Here is an 18,964-nt window from a genome sequence, read left to right on the forward strand (position 1 = left end):
TGAGCTGTTATGGAACCTCATAAGGTTTGCGTGAATCATGGAAGCATTAATACAAATTACCATTTAATTTGGAAAAGATTTTTATTGCCTTAAATAGAGCCGTTCTTTACTCAACAAATACGTCAGATTTCGTTGTATTTTCTCGTATTTCGAAAACGCAAAATTTTTTGAAATACAAATTTTAAAAAGCATTTACGAATTGTAATTTTTCAACTTGTAGCTATAAATTGTTAGAAGCTATTAAAAGGTAGTTATTTGTGTAAGTTTCACAAATATGAACAACTCACAAAAAAAAAGCAAATTGAACATAACAATGACCAAAGACATGACACATCTAAGGTTTTGTACTGTGTATATGTGAGGAATTTGGATTTGTGTGGAGAAAAGGAGTGGGAGGGAAGTTATTTTCTTGGAGAAGAATAGAGAATGTGTTTAACTTAAATACATTGACCTGTAATAACTTAAATACATTGACCTGTAAATAAACTTTTATACTATCAGATCACCTATATTATAAAAGTAGATTATCTGGACAAGTAAAAGTGACTCCACCCTGCAAAGTTTTATAGGTAAGTAACATCATATTAGCACCTTCTATTCTTTCCGCTAAGACTTCTAAATAGAGTACTCCGTAATACATAAGTCGACTGGGTTCTGAGTTTGTCAATTTTGATAATTTTTGGAAAAAGTTGCAGTAATAAGTATAGTATTAATTAAGTTCAATTTCTCAGAAAACATTGCTACACGATTTGCCATGAATTTGCATACCGAAAAAAATAATAAGCTATATATGGGCATCAATAGGGTAGTCTTTAGGATGTTTCTTGATAGTATCTCTAGTAGACATCTCTTGCTCTTGGAGATTAGGTGGCATCTGTTCATACACATCTGTAAACAATTCTGTCAATGAAGGTTTCTCCATTTCTTCTGCAGTTTTAATTGCCTGTAATACCTATGCAAAATGAAAAATTGATTAAGATACATTTCAGTTTCACAATAGATATGCCCATATATATATTTCCGGGATTATATACCTGTTTCTTGACATAACTGCAGAGTTCAGATTCCTTGTCATCACTCCACCAACCATTTCTCTGAATATATTTTCTAAATCTTGCAATGGGGCTTCTTGCTGTTTTCCAGTATTCTATTTCATTCGTTGGCCGATACTTCGTGGAATCATCAGATGTCGAATGGTGTCCTACTCGATAAGTCATTGCCTGATATTTTTACCAAAATAAGGACATCACAAGTTTTCACCTTCAAGAGCCAATGAATGACAGTATATATATAACTTTCACCTCGACTAGTATGGGTCTTTCCTCACTAATTGCCATATTACGAGCTGCACAAATAGCACTATAAACTGCAATAACATCATTTCCGTCTACACGGATACTTCTTATTCCATAACCTAGCCCCTTTGCCACAACGCCGTCACCTGCAACAACAAATAAATGTGGAAGAGGACACAAGAAAGATTAATCACATTAAGTTTCATGTGTTAGGTGTCTTTCTTTCTTGATTAAACTCGTGCCTAGTCAGATATTGTCATATAACATGAAACAGTTCCCTTAGAGAAATAATTCAGACTTTATTTTTTCTGATTTACTTTTTCAAGGAGTAGCCTGAAATTAAAGACTAATGAAGAAATGGATTTACTTCGAAACTGTTCGTGTATAGGGGTGCTTATGGCCCATCCATTATTCCGGCATATGAAGATAACAGGAGCTTCCATAACAGCTGCAAAGTTCAATCCTGCATGAAAATCTCCCTGCATTGATGTTTTTCACCACAACCTTTTTAAGTGTAATTTGGAAAGAAAATTATTTCAAAGTGCTCATTGCCATTTAATTACCTCACTAGTTCCACCATCTCCTGAATAAGCAGCAGCACAAGTACCTCGTTTATCCATTTTCAGAGAATAAGCCACACCAGCAGCCTGAGATATCTGAGTGCTGTTCAAGGTGAATAGAGCAAGCAGCACATTATATTATCGCAATTTCTACCAGGAATTTACATTAAGGGATCATTCTGAGAATAAATATCTTACGCCAAAGGTGAAGATATGGTAATAACATTGTGTTTCTTGGAACCATAATGAACTGGCATTTGCCTGCCTTTCCCTTTATCATCCTTATTCCCAAAACATTGGTTTGTGCATTCTTGCACAGTGAAGCCACGCCATAGTAAGATCCCTGCTTCTCGATACTGCAACATATTATAAGTTTAAGTTCTATGCACTGGCGTTGTAAAAATCTGTACACAATTGGGCACTTAAAAGGTAATTGCAGGTAACTTTCATATAATAATATTGACTGGCGATCCAGAATAAATGGTAAATAATGTTTATCCTAAAGGAATTAGGGGAATTACTTGAGGTAAAACAATGTCATGTGGTGATAGAGCAGCAGCAGATGCAATGTTGATAGCCTCTTCACCAAAAGAGGTCATATAGAAGGAAATCCTCCCTTGCCTCTGTGCTTCATAAAGGAAAGTGTCCATAGTCTTGAGAGTAACCATTGCACTGTACATGTTCACTGCCACTTCTTGCCCTATCTAACATATAAGAATATGTTCATAACATAACAAAATTAATAAAACTGACTTGAAAGTACCAAGTCTTAATTTATTTAAAGTAGAAGGGATTTGTCTTATAAATCACAATGTAAATGAACTTTTACCCAATTATTGTAATTTAATGTGCTAAAAAAGTAACTTAGTTTTATCTTTTCAGGTTACTGGTCTCATGATTATAGACAGTTACTTCTTATTACCTTTTAGTTGACTTGATTGACTTGAATGTATAAACCAGAAGGCAGACCCCAAAAGTTTATAAGCAAAAACTGAACTAAAATAATTTTAGAAGAAAAAATAAGTCTTTAACAGGTTTTTTCAAAATTTTACCTTATTGACAATTTGCTTCCGATCTCGTTAAAGCTAGACAGAATCAATTGGTAAGATGTCAACGATTACATAAATTGCTAATTGGTAACATTTTATTCATGAAGTGGCTTTGATGGTATTGTCCAGATACGGCAAGAACATTCTATTCAATCGATAAGTATATTCGATCTAAAAGTATCTTGTGTTAGAATTGAGAAATTATATGGTTCAGATATTAGTATTCTTTTATTTACCTCTATCTACTATTTAGATAGAATACCTCAGTCATTTTTACTAGAAACTAAAAGAAACTCAAAAACAAAAGAAAGGACGAAAATTACAGCGACGAAGAAAGAGATGTACAAATAAAATCTGCTTTCGAGATGAAGGGAATTAAACAAGAACAAAAGCGATCTTCATTTGGGATCCTTCATTCACATTTTTTCTGCCAAAAACATCTTCTAAAAACTCTTTGACACCGAATTTGAAGTATATTCTACTTTCATGCAATTACTTTTTTAATATGAATTTGCAAGTACAAACTACATTTTAAAACACATTGTAAGTAGAGAAGTATTAATCAAGTTGTAAGATTCAAGATTTATCTGTGGTACCTGCTCGTGTATGCTATTAGAAATTAGAGAGCCATCGTCATTTAGAACTCGATAACATGGTAATCTCTTATCGGATGCTTCTGAAATAAACTTCATCTGTGATGTTAATGGTATTTTTCCACCTGGAAAATCTAAATCCTGTTGAATCAATAGTAATTACCAATTATCAGTTTAAACAAGTATATCAAAACTTCTAACTGTTGATAGTTATACGATTCCAATAAGATGATCTAAAATTACATTATTAGAGGTCGACAATGAAATGGTTCTACCATCAAAAAGTTATAATATGTTTTATTGAAACATCTGCTGATATACTAGCCTTACTAAATTACGTTTTGTAGTAACATCTGCTGATATATTAGCCTTACTAAATTATGTACAAATTTATACACTAATATTTAACTCTTCGAAAAAACTAAGCACATTAATTTAAAGATCTAACTACTTAACAAGTTTCAGTCTTTGGGTTTTTTCAATTTAAATCTACTATTTCAAAGTCTTCACATCTTAATTAATTTTTTTATTATTTTCATAGTTAATAAACACATAAAAGTTGTAAATAAATGCATAATAAAAGTTAGAATGATTGTGTAAAGAAAAAATTGTTCAGTTAAATTACTAAAAAGGAGTAATTATTTAAACCTTAATGGTATAAATCAAACGAACGACATATGGAAGCAACAACGCGTATAAAGATCATAAAATACTAGAAATTAAAAATACAGCAGTTAATTTATGCCAAGCAACTAATCGTATCAATAATTTAACATTTAAAAGGGAAAAGTTGGATAGATAGCCAAAAAGACGTCGAGATGAGTATTCACCAATTAGCATTGAAATAAATTAAGGAGTACCAATATTGGAGCGAGAGAAATACCGAAGGTAAAAATAGAGAAAATAGAAAATGAGGACAGAGAAGGGTTACGTTCATTTTCTTTTCCTTTTTGTTTAGGCAAAACATTTTGAGACGTGTTTTTTTTTTAAAATACTCGTATTTCGGATTTCAAAATTCGACGAGGAAAAAAGCAAATTTTATGTTACTAGCAGTCCAACAAAGTCACAATTTTTATATTAACAATTTTAGTCAATATAATCATCTAATAATCAGTGTTATGTTTATATAATTTTTATATTATATGTTGATCATATATTTATTACACACTATATTATACATTAAAAAATAACAGCTATAATCTATTATGACTCTGATAATGGATATGTTTTTTAAGCAGCTGGGTAAACAGATTTATATTTAAGAAGAAAAAAGAGATAATGGTAAAAAACACAGCTCAAGTATCACTTTTTTGTGAGTTTGCTACCTGAATAGTTGGTGATAATTTAAGTAGGAAACGCAAACACCGGATAATTCAGGTAAAAAACTCACAAAAAAAAATGATACGTAAGGTGTGTTTTTAATTGAGTGAAAAATCATTTTTACCCCCAACTTTGCTTTAAAATCAAACTCCCCTCAACTATGAACAATAGACATTCCCCCCTCCCTCTTTATCCTATATAATGTCTATTTTACCCTCTGAATACAGGCACCCTCTCCAAGTTAACTGCAGTCAAACTCGTTTATTTCTGTTCATTGGAAATATGTACTACTCTGACTCTCTTTTATTTTGTCAATTGTGCTTTAATTGACGAAGACATAATTTAATTAAAAACGAAAAGCTTTGGACACATTGAATTGTACCCTATACTTTATTTTGTTTCATGTTGTGACGATGGAGTTTAAAAAAGAAAGAAAGATATGATTTAACAAATTAGAGACTATTTCTATGACTACGAATAATCTTAAGGTAAAAGAAGTTTAAAGTTATATTATCTCTAAATATATAAATATATTATTCGACTTAGCACATACTAAAATTAAGTTTGTCACATGAAATGAGACATAGTAAATATAATTTAATCAAAATATTCTGTTATTTAATTGTCATACTTGTCTTTTATGGATCTTTCAGATAATACTTTCTCCGGTCCAAAATACTTGAGGTTTTAAGCTTGGACACATGGATTAAGGAATTTATTAATTTAAAAAGTTAAGAGGATTTTGACTTAGATACTCTTAATTATAATTTTTTATTTATTTTTTATGTTGACATAATTATTATGGACATATGAGAATGTATCAAAGGCAAGTTTGGAAAAGAGAACTAAAGACTTTCTTGATGTTGTGAAACATTAATTATTTTGAATCAATTTTTAGAGACTAAAACCTCAATTACTTTGGACCGAAGAAAATAAGGAAATAAGTTCATATAAATTGAAATAGAAGGAGTAATAAACTTTCTTGACTAAATTAATCTTTCATCATTTGATCTTTACTTTTAATAAATGCTTGCTCTATTTATTGCCTATTCCACTAATTCAAAGAGGAAAGCCAGACGGAAGAGTAACTTTGACAGCATCATCCATGTTTTCCTTTGTTCTCGTCTACGCGACCCCATCTCAATCCATTTTATTTTGTACTCACTCCGTCCTAATTTTACTTTCCTTTTTGATCTGTACTAAAAAAAAAATATCTTTTTCTATTTTAACTAGGCATTGAATTTACGAAAGATAAAAAGATTTTTTTTTACTGTAAAATCTATAGTTTGAAACAAGCTATAAATATGTGTAGCTACAAATCATCTTCTTAAAAATAAAAATAAAAAACTAATATAAAAAAATATCATTCTTTGAAAAATAGGTAAGTATCAAGAAAATCAATTAAGAATGACATGTGTACTGTTTAGTTCCTATGCTTTTCATCTCACTTGCTTTTGAGAAGGTGGCATCACAGTGGGCGGAGATTACTAAGTTTAATTCAAGCAAGCATACGATGAGTAATATATTATCATAAAAATGTAGGCAAGTAATTTTTTCGAATTAATTTAGTTGTAACTTATGTATTATATCTTTTAAAAAAAATAGAGAAAGAAAAGTATCATGCAAAATAAAACAGATAAAAAATCCGAAAATTAATATCCCATCCATTCAATTTATATATGTTATAATTTGACTGATCACAAGGGTTAATTAATTATACTTCTTTTTGTTGAACTTAGAGATAATGATAAAAAAAAACACCTGAACTATCAGGTGTGCGAGTTTCCCAACTGAATTGTTACCAACTACTTATCAAAATACACCTCAACTATGAGTTCCCTTTTTTAGCTACCTGAACGATGGTGATACTCAGGTCAGAAAAGTGAACCGATAGTTGAGGTGTGTTTTGGCAAGTAGCTAGTTGATAACAGTTTAGGTAGGAAACTCACACACCTGATAATTCAGGTAGGAAAACTTACGAAAAAGTAATGGTTGAGATGTGTTTGACCTTTAACAATCTTCTCATTTTAAACTGAATGCATGATATTCAGGTTGTATGAAACAAAAAAAGAGAGTTCAAATGTTGCCTGATTTTGGTAAACAGTGTCACGATAATCCTCCTCACAACTGCATGGATCAAGTTTCTGTCCAGCGTCCATCGACCCGAAATTACGTCTTCCTACGAGAACACCGGTCGACTTGCCGGAAAAGGCCACCTGCAGCTTTCTTAAAGTACTTGTTGTTGATCTTAAAAGCCAACTTGCCATTGAAACTTTCTTGAAGAAAAATGAAAAAGGCTTTGGTCTTGACTCTTATTCGTGGTTTAGAATTAAGATAGTGAGCTGAAGAAAGTCGAAGTATGTAATGTGTAGTACTACTTACTATCTATACCCCATCAATAGCCGCAGAGGCGGAGCAAGAATTTGAAGCTTGTGGGTTCGGGGTTCTAATTTATTTAAAGTTACAGGGTTCTAAATTAATATTTTGTACATATTTAATAAAAAGTTTAACATAAATATATGATTCAGACGAAAAGTTATTGGGTTCGGCCGAACCCACGCCCGAAGGGCTAGCTCCGCTATTGATAATAGGAGGAACAAAAACCGTGATCTCCCCTTTTTTCTTTTTCCCTTCTCTTTTTCCTCTTTTAGAAATATTGTATGATCGTGAGTGTGGATTATGGAAACAGATTTGCCGAAAATGGTTACTTTGTTGAATTATTCTAGAAGTAAATTGAGAGAAAATGACAAAAAAAGATTCCTTATATTTGAAAATAAGTTTAAAATAATTCTTTAAATATCCTCTGATCATTTTTGGTCATAGCATTTTTGGTTTCCGTCAAATATTTTAACAAATAATGTCGGTTAAATTTGTGGTAACAATAAAATAAAAAAGATTCAATCATGCAGCGGATGGGGTTGTTCCTTCCATAATCAGATGTCTCGGGTTCGAGCCCTGGATACGGAAAAATCCTTGGTATAGAGCGGTTCCTCCGAATGAACCCTGCGCGGAGCGGATCCAAATTTAATTGGACTTCAATATGGGTAGCAGACATCGAATGAGAAACCAAAACAAAAAAAAAAATTAACCATAAACACCAGGGAAGTCTCGTCAAATCGTAGAAACTGCAGTACATTAAACCTTAGAATATAGTGAGTTCCCACTAAAAAAAATTCATAGTTTTCGTCAAATCTAACGGACAAAATTTATTAAATATTTGATGGACATCATCAAAAGAGTTCCCTGAGCAAATCTGAAGGACCAAAGTTGTTGAGGAATATATTTAAGTGGTTACTTTAAACCTACCCCCAAAACATAATGGATCATTGTGGTTTTTCTTGCTGCAAAAAAAAATATCATAAATTTCGAAGTACATTTGTATCCATATGTTTCAATTTATGGGTGTTATTTATTAACAAGAAAGTCACTTTATATATTTAGTAAATTTTAAATTTCAATATCTCACGTGATATGTTTAAGACTACAAAATTTCAAGAGCATTTGGTACATTATACACATTTTAAGTTTGAGATCCTTGTTCAAGGTTTCTCTTACTTCCTAAGTTTCGTGTCCAGTTAAACTAAGAGGCATAAAATAAACTTAATTAAGGGAGTAAAAAAAATTAATCTTACATCATCATATGACGTGACTTAAATTGCCCTTCTTCCATCTATTGGACTCAAATTGCCCTTATTGTTAATTTTTGAGTTATCCTTCCACCTATCACTCTCATATTGCTCTTAACATTAATTTTCCGATTGAAATGCATCTTTTAATAAAATTATGATATGACACATGTGAGGCTTTAAGTAAATAGATGAAATTGTTTGTTTGCATGGCCCAACCATAAATAACAAGATTCATCTGGGTTAATTAACTCAAAACAACTACAAACTATTTGTTCGTACCTAGTTCATTCGATATTTCACATTTTACAACTTAATGTATTTAAAAGACAACAATGTCTTCTTCGTTTGAAGTTGCGATTGTTGGTTCAAAATCAGACTAACGAGCTCTAATCGATACTAGGTCTAGGTTCGATTCAGCTTCTTCATCCTTTTACAATTATTGATTCTTAGAAATCTAGCTCCAATAATTATCAAACAAATAAATTCGAATGAGTCAGGTTATTTATGGAATGAGTCTGATATCCAAGTGAATTAATAAATGAGTATGACCTATTTAATTAAAGTCTCACTTATGTCATCTCATAATTTCGCCTAAAAGAGATTTATTTTTTACCGTAAAAGGACAACTAGAGTCCAATAAGTGAAATGAAGGACAACTAGAGTCCAATAAGTGAAATGAAGGAAAATTTGAACTCTTTGTAATGGCTTTTTCGTTAAATCCTCGTGCATAGTTGTCATCGTTGCCTCATGCGCTCCAATTTTGTGCAATTGTTTGAGAGAGAGGCATGCAATATAAGAAAGAAAATTATTTCTAAATAATAGTATCATATTAAAGATGTCATAATATTTGTTTGAATATAAAAGTTTTTCATTTATAAATAATTTTTAATAATTAAAATATACAGTAATATATTTAAAAAAGGAAACTAACAAGAAAATTGTATCTCATAAAGTACAGTATATTAAAAGCATATCCCCTTTAGTTGACATCAATGCTTATTGCTGTTTGACGGTTTCATAACATTTAAGGCTGTTGAACACTTGTATTCTAATCTCTTTTTTCTTTTCATTTAATTCCTCTGTATCTCCTACAGTTGTATAGTACAATAACTTCTCCCATACTGTGGGACCCCTTATAACCCCCATTTCACTGGTCCGTCTCAGTTTGCTGGCTTTTGAATTTTCAATTTCTTTTTGAAATAAAAAAAAAAAAAAAAAAAAATATTTTTTTTGCGGGTTTTCTACCTGAACTATCATGTGTCTATCTGAATTATCACCAACCATTTATCAAAACATACCTGAAGCTGACTAGAACAAGTGTTTAAACATAATCGCCAAAAGGCGCATGACAACTTAATTTGGCCATAAAATTTCCTCCATATTGTAGTTGACTCATAAATTTCGAGGTGTGTTTGATAAATAATTGGTGATAGTAGTTGTTCAGGTAGGAAACTCGCAAAAAGTGATACGTCATGTTTGTTTTTTATCATTATCTCTCTTCTTTTTTTAAAAAAAAAATAATTAATTATCCGCATGGAGTGTCATTTGACACTATTTTTAAACAAAGGAAAAGGGTGTAAATCACGGACCATCAAATAGTATTCGAGGTGTATTTGATAATAGTTGGTAATACTAATTCAGACACAAAGCTCGCCAAAAAAAAACCATACTTGATGTGCATTTTTGATCATTATCTCTTTCTTATTCTCTCTTGCCTATAACAGCTGCAAACAAATAAACTGTAATTAAGGCTATGGAGAATGAAGAAAACAAGCTGTCCACAACAACCTTGCCGAAAACATTTATTGTTTGTACTATTGCAAAGTCATACGTAGAAGGGCTATTTAAGTTAAGACTTTAAGTTTTTGTCGCAACAAAATTTATAATCATGTGTGTGCTAGGATCTGTTCACTGACAAACATGTCTCTTACGTGATGAAAGTCGAGATATTCGGACCATCCCAGACACACGACTTTTCACTCAAATCCAGTTCTTTGATTATATTCATGAGATTACTATTTCCTAGTCAGGTTAGGTGATAAATTATAGGCTTAATACATTGGCATCTTTTTAAAATTATTAGTAAATTTTATTTAGATACTCGTATTAAAGTTTCTTTCAATACATGATAAAGTGATCTTAGTAAACTTTCGGTTCAAATTTTGAATTTTGTTTTGTGCATGTTCTCATGTGTCAATCACATAAATAAGTTAACCATTTATGTAAAATGTGACACCTTCTTTTGATTATACGCATTTGCCTCGTTAAGCCATTAAACCTTATGCTTTTATAAATTGAGGCTGATGTGTATAATTAAAGGATATGACATATTTTATGTGGATAACTTAATAACCTAATAGGTGTTTGTAAACATGCATAATAGTTTTTCCGAAATTTGAATCGAGACTCGAGAGTATCTAATTTATCATGTGTTTAGGTGTTCAATTAAAGTAAACTATAATTCAAATGTCTAAATGTAATTTGCTGGCAAATTGTATTGGCCAAGATAGAAATGACACAATTCAATTTCAAGAATACCAAACAGTTCAAACCTCCTTGATGAAGACGAATTTGTATAGTTTTATATACTTTTGTTAGTAAATTTCATTTAGACATTTTGTGTGGTTAACATATCTATTTAATGGAGGCTTGAGAATATACACGTAAATGTTTCAAAATTTGAGTTAGAGGTGTCTAATAAATTCACTTTATTATGTATTCAGGTGCTCAAGTGAAACACGCATTAGTTTAAGTATCTAAATAAAATTACTGGCAAATTTATGGAGTTGTTGATATATTCTGATGTAATAGTATTTGTCATTGCTTTTCAAACTTGGACGAAGGGAAAAATCACTCAATTTCTTGGCTTCTGCAAAATATTAGATATCGTTCATATTCTTTCTATATTAATCTAATGTAGAACTTTACTCTTTCTATTGCATTACTCAATTTCTTTTTCATTGTTTTCATATTTTATCATCAAATTTTGTACTAATAAGATAAATTGATTGAAAAAGTTCTATTTGATTAATTACATTTCCTCTCTATAACGTTTTCTAACAACAATACGTATTAAAATAAGTAATTTTTGGAAGTATGGTCCTACATACTAATGAACTAGCAATTGATCAAGAGTCAAGATCTTCAGTCAATGCCAGTAATGTCATTGGTGAGTTGGTACTTACTACTTTACTCAGTATGACTCCAAAACGAAATTAAATATAGAAGTGAGATAAATTAGTTCAATAAACTGGAATAATTACTTCGGTCTAGGTGAAATCTATTTCTTGATAATTATATACACAAAGCTCACAGATATTACAGATAACCCCATCTTAATATATCACGAAAATCAGGGGAAAATAGCCTACACAGGCACGTCAGAAGGATACTCTTTTGGACATCTTTTAATAGTATCTCTAATAAACCTCTCTTGCTCTTGCAAATTTGATGGCATTTTGTGATAAACATCACCAAATAAGTCTTTCAATGGAGGTTTCTCCACTTTCTCTGCACCTTGAATTGCTTCCAATACCTAAGATATCAGAAATCAGGACAAAGAAAAATATTAATTGAAACTCTAGGTGTATAATATCTTTAGGTGTGAAATTATGCTACTCCTATGCTTGTTGAATCGTGAACCTGTTTTCTGATGTTTCCGCGAAGTTCAGTTTCATTTTGATCAGCCCACCAGCCATTTCCCTCAATCCATTTTCTGAATCTGGTTATGGGGCTTTTTTCTGTTCTCCATTGCTCTATTTCCTTTACGCACCGATACTTTGTTGAATCATCAGACGTTGAATGGTGGCTTACTCTGTATGTCATGGCCTGAGAGTTATGAAGTGAAAGTTAGTACTAGTAGTTTTTATCATATTCACCCTTACTGTTCTAATAATGAGTCGTTTAGACAAATACTTTTTATAACTTAAACTATTAAATGTCTTGTCTTAGAGATTGTGTAAAAACTTTAAAAGCCAGATGATATGAACAAGAGGCATAACGTTTTTTAACATCTTTTAACTTCAATGTATTTTGTAACTTGAACTAGTTTTGGCATTTACTCTGTTTAGCAGAGTTACAACAGGAGTTAAAATTTCACCTCAACTAATATTGGTCGTTGCTCCTTTATTGCCATTTGACGAGCTGCACGAGTAGCACTATAAACTGCTAGTGCATCATTGCCATCTACACGAATGCTTCTGATTCCATAAGCCTGCCCCTTAATAGCAATTCCATCACCTAGCATTGAAAAGAATATGATTTTTTGAGGCATTTCAATATTTTTGCATTGTTGTAAATTACAGACACTAAAATGGCGAAATTATATAAATTGATGAGCTTGGAATTTACTTCGAAATTGTTCTGTTACAGGAGTGCTAATGGCCCATCCGTTGTTGCGGCAAAGAAAAATGACAGGAGCTTCCATTACTGCTGCAAAATTCAAACCAGCATGGAAGTCACCCTGCAAAGAGAAAGAAGTTAAAACAACAATTCCATCTAAGGAAGATAATATCATGTTAATACGCGCGATTTTGTTACCTCACTGGTGCTACCGTCACCAAAATAAACCACAACACAAGCTTCTTTTTTATCCATTTTGAGAGAGTATGCCACGCCAGCGGCCTGTGGAAGCTGTGTGCTGAAACAAAATGGAATTTGCAGCTGTGAATCATGCGAAATTCTGAATCTCCTACTCCCTCTGTCCCATTTTATATGTTATAGTTCGAATTTCAAAAGTCAAAATTCTTAATTTTGACCGTATATTCGGATGTAGAATCCTTAATTTTTTTGAAGTAAAATTAACATATATGGAAACTACATGAAAAGTACAGCATGGCAGAATGATTAACAATTTAGAGGACCTATGAAAATTCCGATAAAAGAAAAACTCATTTGATCCTCGAAATCCGAGTACTGCCCTATGGATTGGGACCAGAGGCGTATGTAGCATTGTATGTAGGAGTTCAATTGAACTCCTAACTTTCGACACAGAGCATAAATTTATGTGTAAAAACCTACTAAATTTTAATAAATAATAAATATGAACCCCTAACTTTAAAAATATGATGGGTTCAATGCTAAAAATCTTAAATTTGAACCCATAGAGTTCAAATCCTGGATCCGCCTCTGATTGGGAATGAGGGAGTACTTGGCAAAGGGATAAAGGATTTGAAATGTTACGTGAGTGGAGAGGAAACAGTGAAGTAATTGAGCTTATTGGAACCATAATGTATAGGCATTTGCCTGCCTTTCCCATAATCAGCCTTATTTCCAAACAATTGATCTGCAAATTCTTGAAGTGTGAAGCCGCGCCATAAAAGAACCCCTGGCTCCCTATACTGCAATACATATAACAAGAAACTTCAATCTTTTTATGTTCTTGATTTCTTAATTTGTGCAAGTCATTCTTGTAGCAATATTTTCTGCAGTATTCCAGTTTTGTTAATTAGATGTCCTTAATAAATTGATAGCCTGTTTTGGCAAAATTTCTAAAAGATTAAAAGTGTTTATTTTAGAGAGTTGAGGTATTTGATCAAGCTCTTTAGAAAAAGATATATGTAAGTATTTTTGAGTAGCAGCGGAAGATGTTTTACAAAAACCAAAAAAAAAAAAAAAAAAAAATAACTTTTTGCTTAGAAACACTTTTGGAACCTTGGCCAACACAAATTGTTGCTCTAATATTGACAAAAGTGTTTTTCAAATTGATTAGCTAAACACAAACTACTTTTCTCTTAAATTACTTTTCCAAAAAACACTGTCAAAAAATACTTTTCAAAATAAGTAGATTTAAAAGTTTGACCTAATAGGCTGCTATAATTCTTCTTAGTTGGTTTACATCATTATATTGATGCTAAATGTTTTTTATTACTACAGAATTATTAGACAGAACTAGCATTTATATCTCTCTGAGACATTACCTGTAGGTATATACAATTGATGTTAGGCTATAAGAGCTCAAACAAGGACAAGAGTATAATAGAATCACCATACTAATTTGGTTAACACGTTAATTGCAGAGGGACCAATAGAATAGGAGGACTAAACCAAGTACCTGTGGCAACACAATGTCATCTAGGGTGAGTGCAGCAGCAGAAGCAATGTTGATAGCTTCTTCTCCAGTACTGGTAAGGTAGAAAGATAACCTCCCTTGCCTTTGTGCTTCATAGAAAATGTTGTCCATTGTTTGAAGTGCTACCATTGTTGAATACATGTTTAGTGCCAATCCTTTGCTCACCTACCATTTGATTTCCAAGAATTCCATCAAAATCTATGTCTTAATATCCTAGAATCGAAAAGGTTATAAGTAGCACTTTTGGTTCCTATTATAAGTAAATTCTGATATTAGCCTTTGTGATATCTAACTAAGCACGTTCGACCTTCAATTAACTGAAATGTGCATACTATTTTCTTTTATTGTGAATATTTACAAATTTACAGAATTATTAAACCGTTTTACCATTTAATTGTCCATGGATTGCGCTAAATTTGTATTGTTATTCCATGTTAATTTGAGGGTAATGTAGTTCTAGATATAATCTAAATATAATAGATTTCCTACTTAAAGGGACAAAAACACATATTTTAATTAATTGAAAGTTAAATGTGCTAAGTCATAAATTACAAGAACCAAAATCAAAATTTATCAATAAGAAACAAAAAATGTCATTATCCCAATCTACCCGTACTTAAAGAATTACACATAATATACCTGTTCAAATATACTGCCTGGAATTAGATAGCCATCATCATCAAGGACTCGATAACAAGGTAGTCTCTTTTCAGATGACTCTGAGATAAACTTCATCTGAGATGTAATTGGAACCCTTCCTCCAGGGAAATTCAGGGTGTGCTGATTCAATAGAAAATAAACTTCTACAATTAAGAGAGCGCATAACTTATTTTTTCCCCATAATATTTTGTTATTAAAATGTAATATAAAATATTTTTAAGAAATTCTATTATTGTTGTCTTGACCTCTTGGGTATGTCTATTAAGTTAAGACTAATAATATAGGTATAATGCATGCGAATTTGAGCTCAATAACGGACTACTGGGGAGATGCTATCTACTTGCTAGTCGTTTAGAGATTTTCTAATTAGGACAATTTAAGATAGAATGCTATCCTATTAGTTAGGTATTACTCCCTCCTCTCTTTTTACTTGTTCGATTTGCATTTTGTACTCCCCTTAAAGAAGTTACTTAATTAAGTGTTTATTTTACTAAATTATCCGTCTAAAATTGTACTTTAAGAATCTAAATTTAACTATATTTACTTCAGTTAATTCAGGGAATAGTTACTTAATGATGAAAGTAAAATTGAACAAAAATAATTAATGCTCTTAATTTGCTAAAATGAATAAGTAAAAAAAAAAAAAAATTTAAAATATATTTGATAAGTAAAAGGGAATGGAGGAAGTGCACAAGCTTACAAAGTTGCACCTCTAGTATTTCGTGCTTAGTACTACGACTACAACTACTACTACTTATTTTTGTTGTTATTTTCACGAACAAATTGATCATTCCCATAAGGCCAATAACTAACAAGCAAGACAATAATGAAAATCTCATATGAAATTAGTTAATTATTGATATTACTCATCAATAGTGTTAGCAGAAGAAATTGATTAAACCAAAACTATAAGAAACAAACTGCAAAACGACGTACATCAATAACTTATTCAGGAAACAACAAAAACAGACTACGATATTATATATCTGAAATATATTTAGACGTCAAAACCACAAAAATAATTCACTACATAATTGAAAGAGACAAAACACTTCCTTTGTGGAATTAAATAAACAAGTAAATTTTTGTCACATGTAGCAAATCACATCACTGAATAAAAGTTTGCATTATCTTTTTTGACATTGATATGCTATTAAAATTCAGACATGCTGTGTCCAGAAGTCGATAGTAGATAGTATTATAATATTTTTAATGCGGTATTTTTATTTCTTTCTTTTTTCCAAGAATCATAGTGCATTACTTAATGTTAAGAGTACACGATAGAGAATGTAGCTTACATTCTGAATAATAGTTTCTATTTAATCATAATAAGTATTAAATATTTTTAAATTTGTCAAGAATTGTGAGAAGAAGTGAAATATGTGTACTATAAATTGTTTAAAATCTTATGTGTCCAGTGCTCCTTAGTCCCTCCCATCCATTTCATTTTATATAGTACGTTAAGTAGGCTTTTGGGCATGCGTTTTCAAACTATGGTACCAAAAGCATCCAATCATTTTGGACGTGCGTTTTTAATTCATGGTTTTCAAATTATGGTTTCAAACCCCAAATCATCCAAAAAGGCATGATTTGGGGTTTGAAACCACGGTTTCAACTTTTTTAAATATAAAATTTAACCATAAGTTTATATTTTGTAAAAAAAGACCCATAAGTTGGTAGATATTTTTAACAATTACCCCCATCAATCATTTACCAATCTCATGAACTTCCACCAACCTTTATTTATGTCTCCCAACCTTTAATTTATGTGAGAGGATTATATTAAAGAGTAGTTACATTGCTATTCATGTTAAATTTTCGTTTTTATTGAACTAAAGTTTGATTAATTGATGTTGTATTTTTTAGAAAGGTCTTCTAGTAGTGTACTAATTTTGTTATGAACTATGACTTGCTCATTTGGTAAGATTGTATAAGAATTGAGAATGTTTTGATAGTTTTCACAATTTGTGGAGTTTTTATGTCTACAAGAGAAAATACAACTTAAAATATCCAAATTACATGTCCAAACAAGATTTGAAACCATGGTTTCTAACCATGTCCAAATGGGGCCTAATAATAAGTGTGCCGCAATTCTAGACAAATCAAAATCATTATATGAATATGAATTCTCACTAATCATGTTTTTTCTTTTTATGTATCTTTATATTGGGCGTGAAATTTAAAAGAAGAAAAATATACTTTGACATGTAAATCTTAAGTTGAATATGTAGAACATATCAAAAGTATACTTTTAATATCTTGTAGTCTTTAACATGTCATGTCAATTCATATTAGACTATAATCTTTTAAGAATTGGCAAATATAAAAATGTATCTTCTTCTTCCTTTTAATAATCATGATGTCCAAGCTATAGCTTGTGTGAATCTATACTAATTTCATGGGGTATTTGCTAACTTACACTAGTAGTAGTATCGGGTAATTTGTCCACCAAGGCTTGGACAAACGGAAGAAAATCACCTAGTATTTGCCATTCAAGACCTCATGATTCTCAACCCACTTTATTACCCACTGGATCGGTCACACACTTATATGCAAAATGTCTTGATAATCTTCTTGGAATGGAGCAACCAAGAAAAAGTTTCATAGATAGTGGATGGAAATGATAATTTGTTACACGTTATCAAGCTTGAAAAACTGATAAAGTGAAATATCTTTTTTTTCACGTATAAACCTTTAATTTTGTTTTCAATTGAAACGCAAATTCGAACATAGCTTTAACTTTCACATAGTACCATTTTTCAACTTTGATTTCACAACTCTTTTTCCAAATTTCAACCAAATCTATGTTCAACCACGGACAAAAATTGTGAGAAGAAGTGGAATAGGTACTATAAACTGTTTAATATCTTATGTAGCCATTTCTATTTCAAGTGCTCCTTAATCCCTCCCATGCATTTCACTTTTGTATACTAGAAGTCTAGAATAATAAAAATAATTATGGAATAGAAATGATAATTTGTTGCACGTTTCATGCATTTTATATGTTTAAAATTTCTCTTTATTTTCTTTATTAGTACAACAAAAATAAAGAAGGTGAGTTCAAACATTACCTGATCTTCATCATTAAGGTCATCATGATAATCCTCCTTATAGTTGTGTGCATGATTAAGTTGCTCTCCAGCTTTCATGGACTCAAAATGTCTCGGTATCAAGTTGTGCCAGCATTTTCTTGATCTCATTAGAAAATGATTTAAGCTTCTTGATTTTGAAAACAAGATCTCCATTGAGAGTCACTTGAAGAATAATGAAGAAACTTCAAGCTTAAAGATGATGGTAAAGGGTCAAGACTGAAATGTATATGTAGACAAGTTTATGTTGCGTTTAAATATTATATAAACCATCTCCATAATAATAGATTTCATGTCATCTATTATTATTTTTAATCATTTTATTATGAAAAATGTTTTGGTAAAGATGACGTGGAGTAACAAATGCATACTCCATCCGTTCACCTTTAGTCCACTATATTAAAAAATTATCTCTTGTACTTATCCACTTTAGGCTAAAGCACATCAAGGACAAAAACCTTAGCATTAACTATTTATTTTTTCAAATTATTCTCAAGTCCATTAAAACTATACTCCAATTAATATCAATTATGGTAAAACACCCACTTAACCATTATGAATAAGTAAAAATGAACGGAGAGAGTAACATATATATTGTGTTGTATCATATATGATGATAATTTATCAATTGGCTGACAACATTTTTTTTTTTTTAGGAACAGCGCATTCCATATCTATCCCTCATGAAATCTGTTCGGA

At 31.2% G+C, this 18,964-nt stretch overlaps 2 protein-coding genes across 4 annotated transcripts; both read right to left on the minus strand.

The window, feature by feature from the left end:
• Positions 1-689: 689 nt before the first annotated feature.
• On the minus strand, positions 690-7,186 carry LOC132051856 (2-oxoisovalerate dehydrogenase subunit alpha 1, mitochondrial-like). Of its 2 annotated transcripts, none has more exons than XM_059443104.1 (9): positions 6,905-7,186; positions 3,501-3,638; positions 2,377-2,559; positions 2,054-2,211; positions 1,859-1,958; positions 1,663-1,774; positions 1,302-1,441; positions 1,035-1,220; positions 690-952 (listed from the first exon to the last, which is right to left on the minus strand). In XM_059443104.1, exons 1-9 carry the CDS (start codon positions 7,082-7,084, stop codon positions 785-787), a joined length of 1,365 nt encoding a protein of 454 aa, XP_059299087.1. In that variant the 5' UTR covers positions 7,085-7,186; the 3' UTR covers positions 690-784. The 2 variants fall into 2 exon arrangements, with proteins under 2 accessions (XP_059299087.1, XP_059299088.1); XM_059443105.1 differs by lacking the exon at positions 6,905-7,186 and adding an exon at positions 4,381-5,507.
• Positions 7,187-11,645: 4,459 nt separating this feature from the next.
• On the minus strand, positions 11,646-18,484 carry LOC132054468 (2-oxoisovalerate dehydrogenase subunit alpha 1, mitochondrial-like). Of its 2 annotated transcripts, XM_059446469.1 has the most exons (9): positions 18,248-18,484; positions 15,156-15,296; positions 14,499-14,681; positions 13,628-13,785; positions 12,986-13,085; positions 12,797-12,908; positions 12,546-12,685; positions 12,089-12,274; positions 11,646-11,981 (listed from the first exon to the last, which is right to left on the minus strand). In XM_059446469.1, exons 1-9 carry the CDS (start codon positions 18,419-18,421, stop codon positions 11,814-11,816), a joined length of 1,362 nt encoding a protein of 453 aa, XP_059302452.1. In that variant the 5' UTR covers positions 18,422-18,484; the 3' UTR covers positions 11,646-11,813. The 2 variants fall into 2 exon arrangements, with proteins under 2 accessions (XP_059302452.1, XP_059302453.1); XM_059446470.1 differs by lacking the exon at positions 15,156-15,296.
• Between the last annotated feature and the right edge of the window lie 480 nt (positions 18,485-18,964).

The sequence above is a fragment of the Lycium ferocissimum genome, chromosome 4 (genome assembly GCF_029784015.1).
Source record: "Lycium ferocissimum isolate CSIRO_LF1 chromosome 4, AGI_CSIRO_Lferr_CH_V1, whole genome shotgun sequence".
NCBI lineage: Eukaryota > Viridiplantae > Streptophyta > Magnoliopsida > Solanales > Solanaceae > Lycium > Lycium ferocissimum.

Excerpts from the sequence above, each read along its gene's own strand:
- LOC132051856 (XM_059443104.1), bottom strand. The coding sequence starts at position 7,084 with ATGGCAAGTTGGCTTTTAAGATCAACAACAAGTACTTTAAGAAAGCTG. Across the intron at positions 2,560-3,500 it reads CTAATAGCATACACGAGCAG|ATAGGGCAAGAAGTGGCAGT; the intron begins GTACCACAGATA and ends CTTATATGTTAG. Across the intron at positions 1,442-1,662 it reads TATACACGAACAGTTTCGAA|GTGACGGCGTTGTGGCAAAG; the intron begins GTAAATCCATTT and ends TTGTTGTTGCAG.
- LOC132054468 (XM_059446469.1), bottom strand. The coding sequence starts at position 18,421 with ATGGAGATCTTGTTTTCAAAATCAAGAAGCTTAAATCATTTTCTAATG. Across the intron at positions 14,682-15,155 it reads CAGGCAGTATATTTGAACAG|GTGAGCAAAGGATTGGCACT; the intron begins GTATATTATGTG and ends ATCAAATGGTAG. Across the intron at positions 13,086-13,627 it reads ACTGTTTCCTCTCCACTCAC|CACACAGCTTCCACAGGCCG; the intron begins GTAACATTTCAA and ends ATTTTGTTTCAG.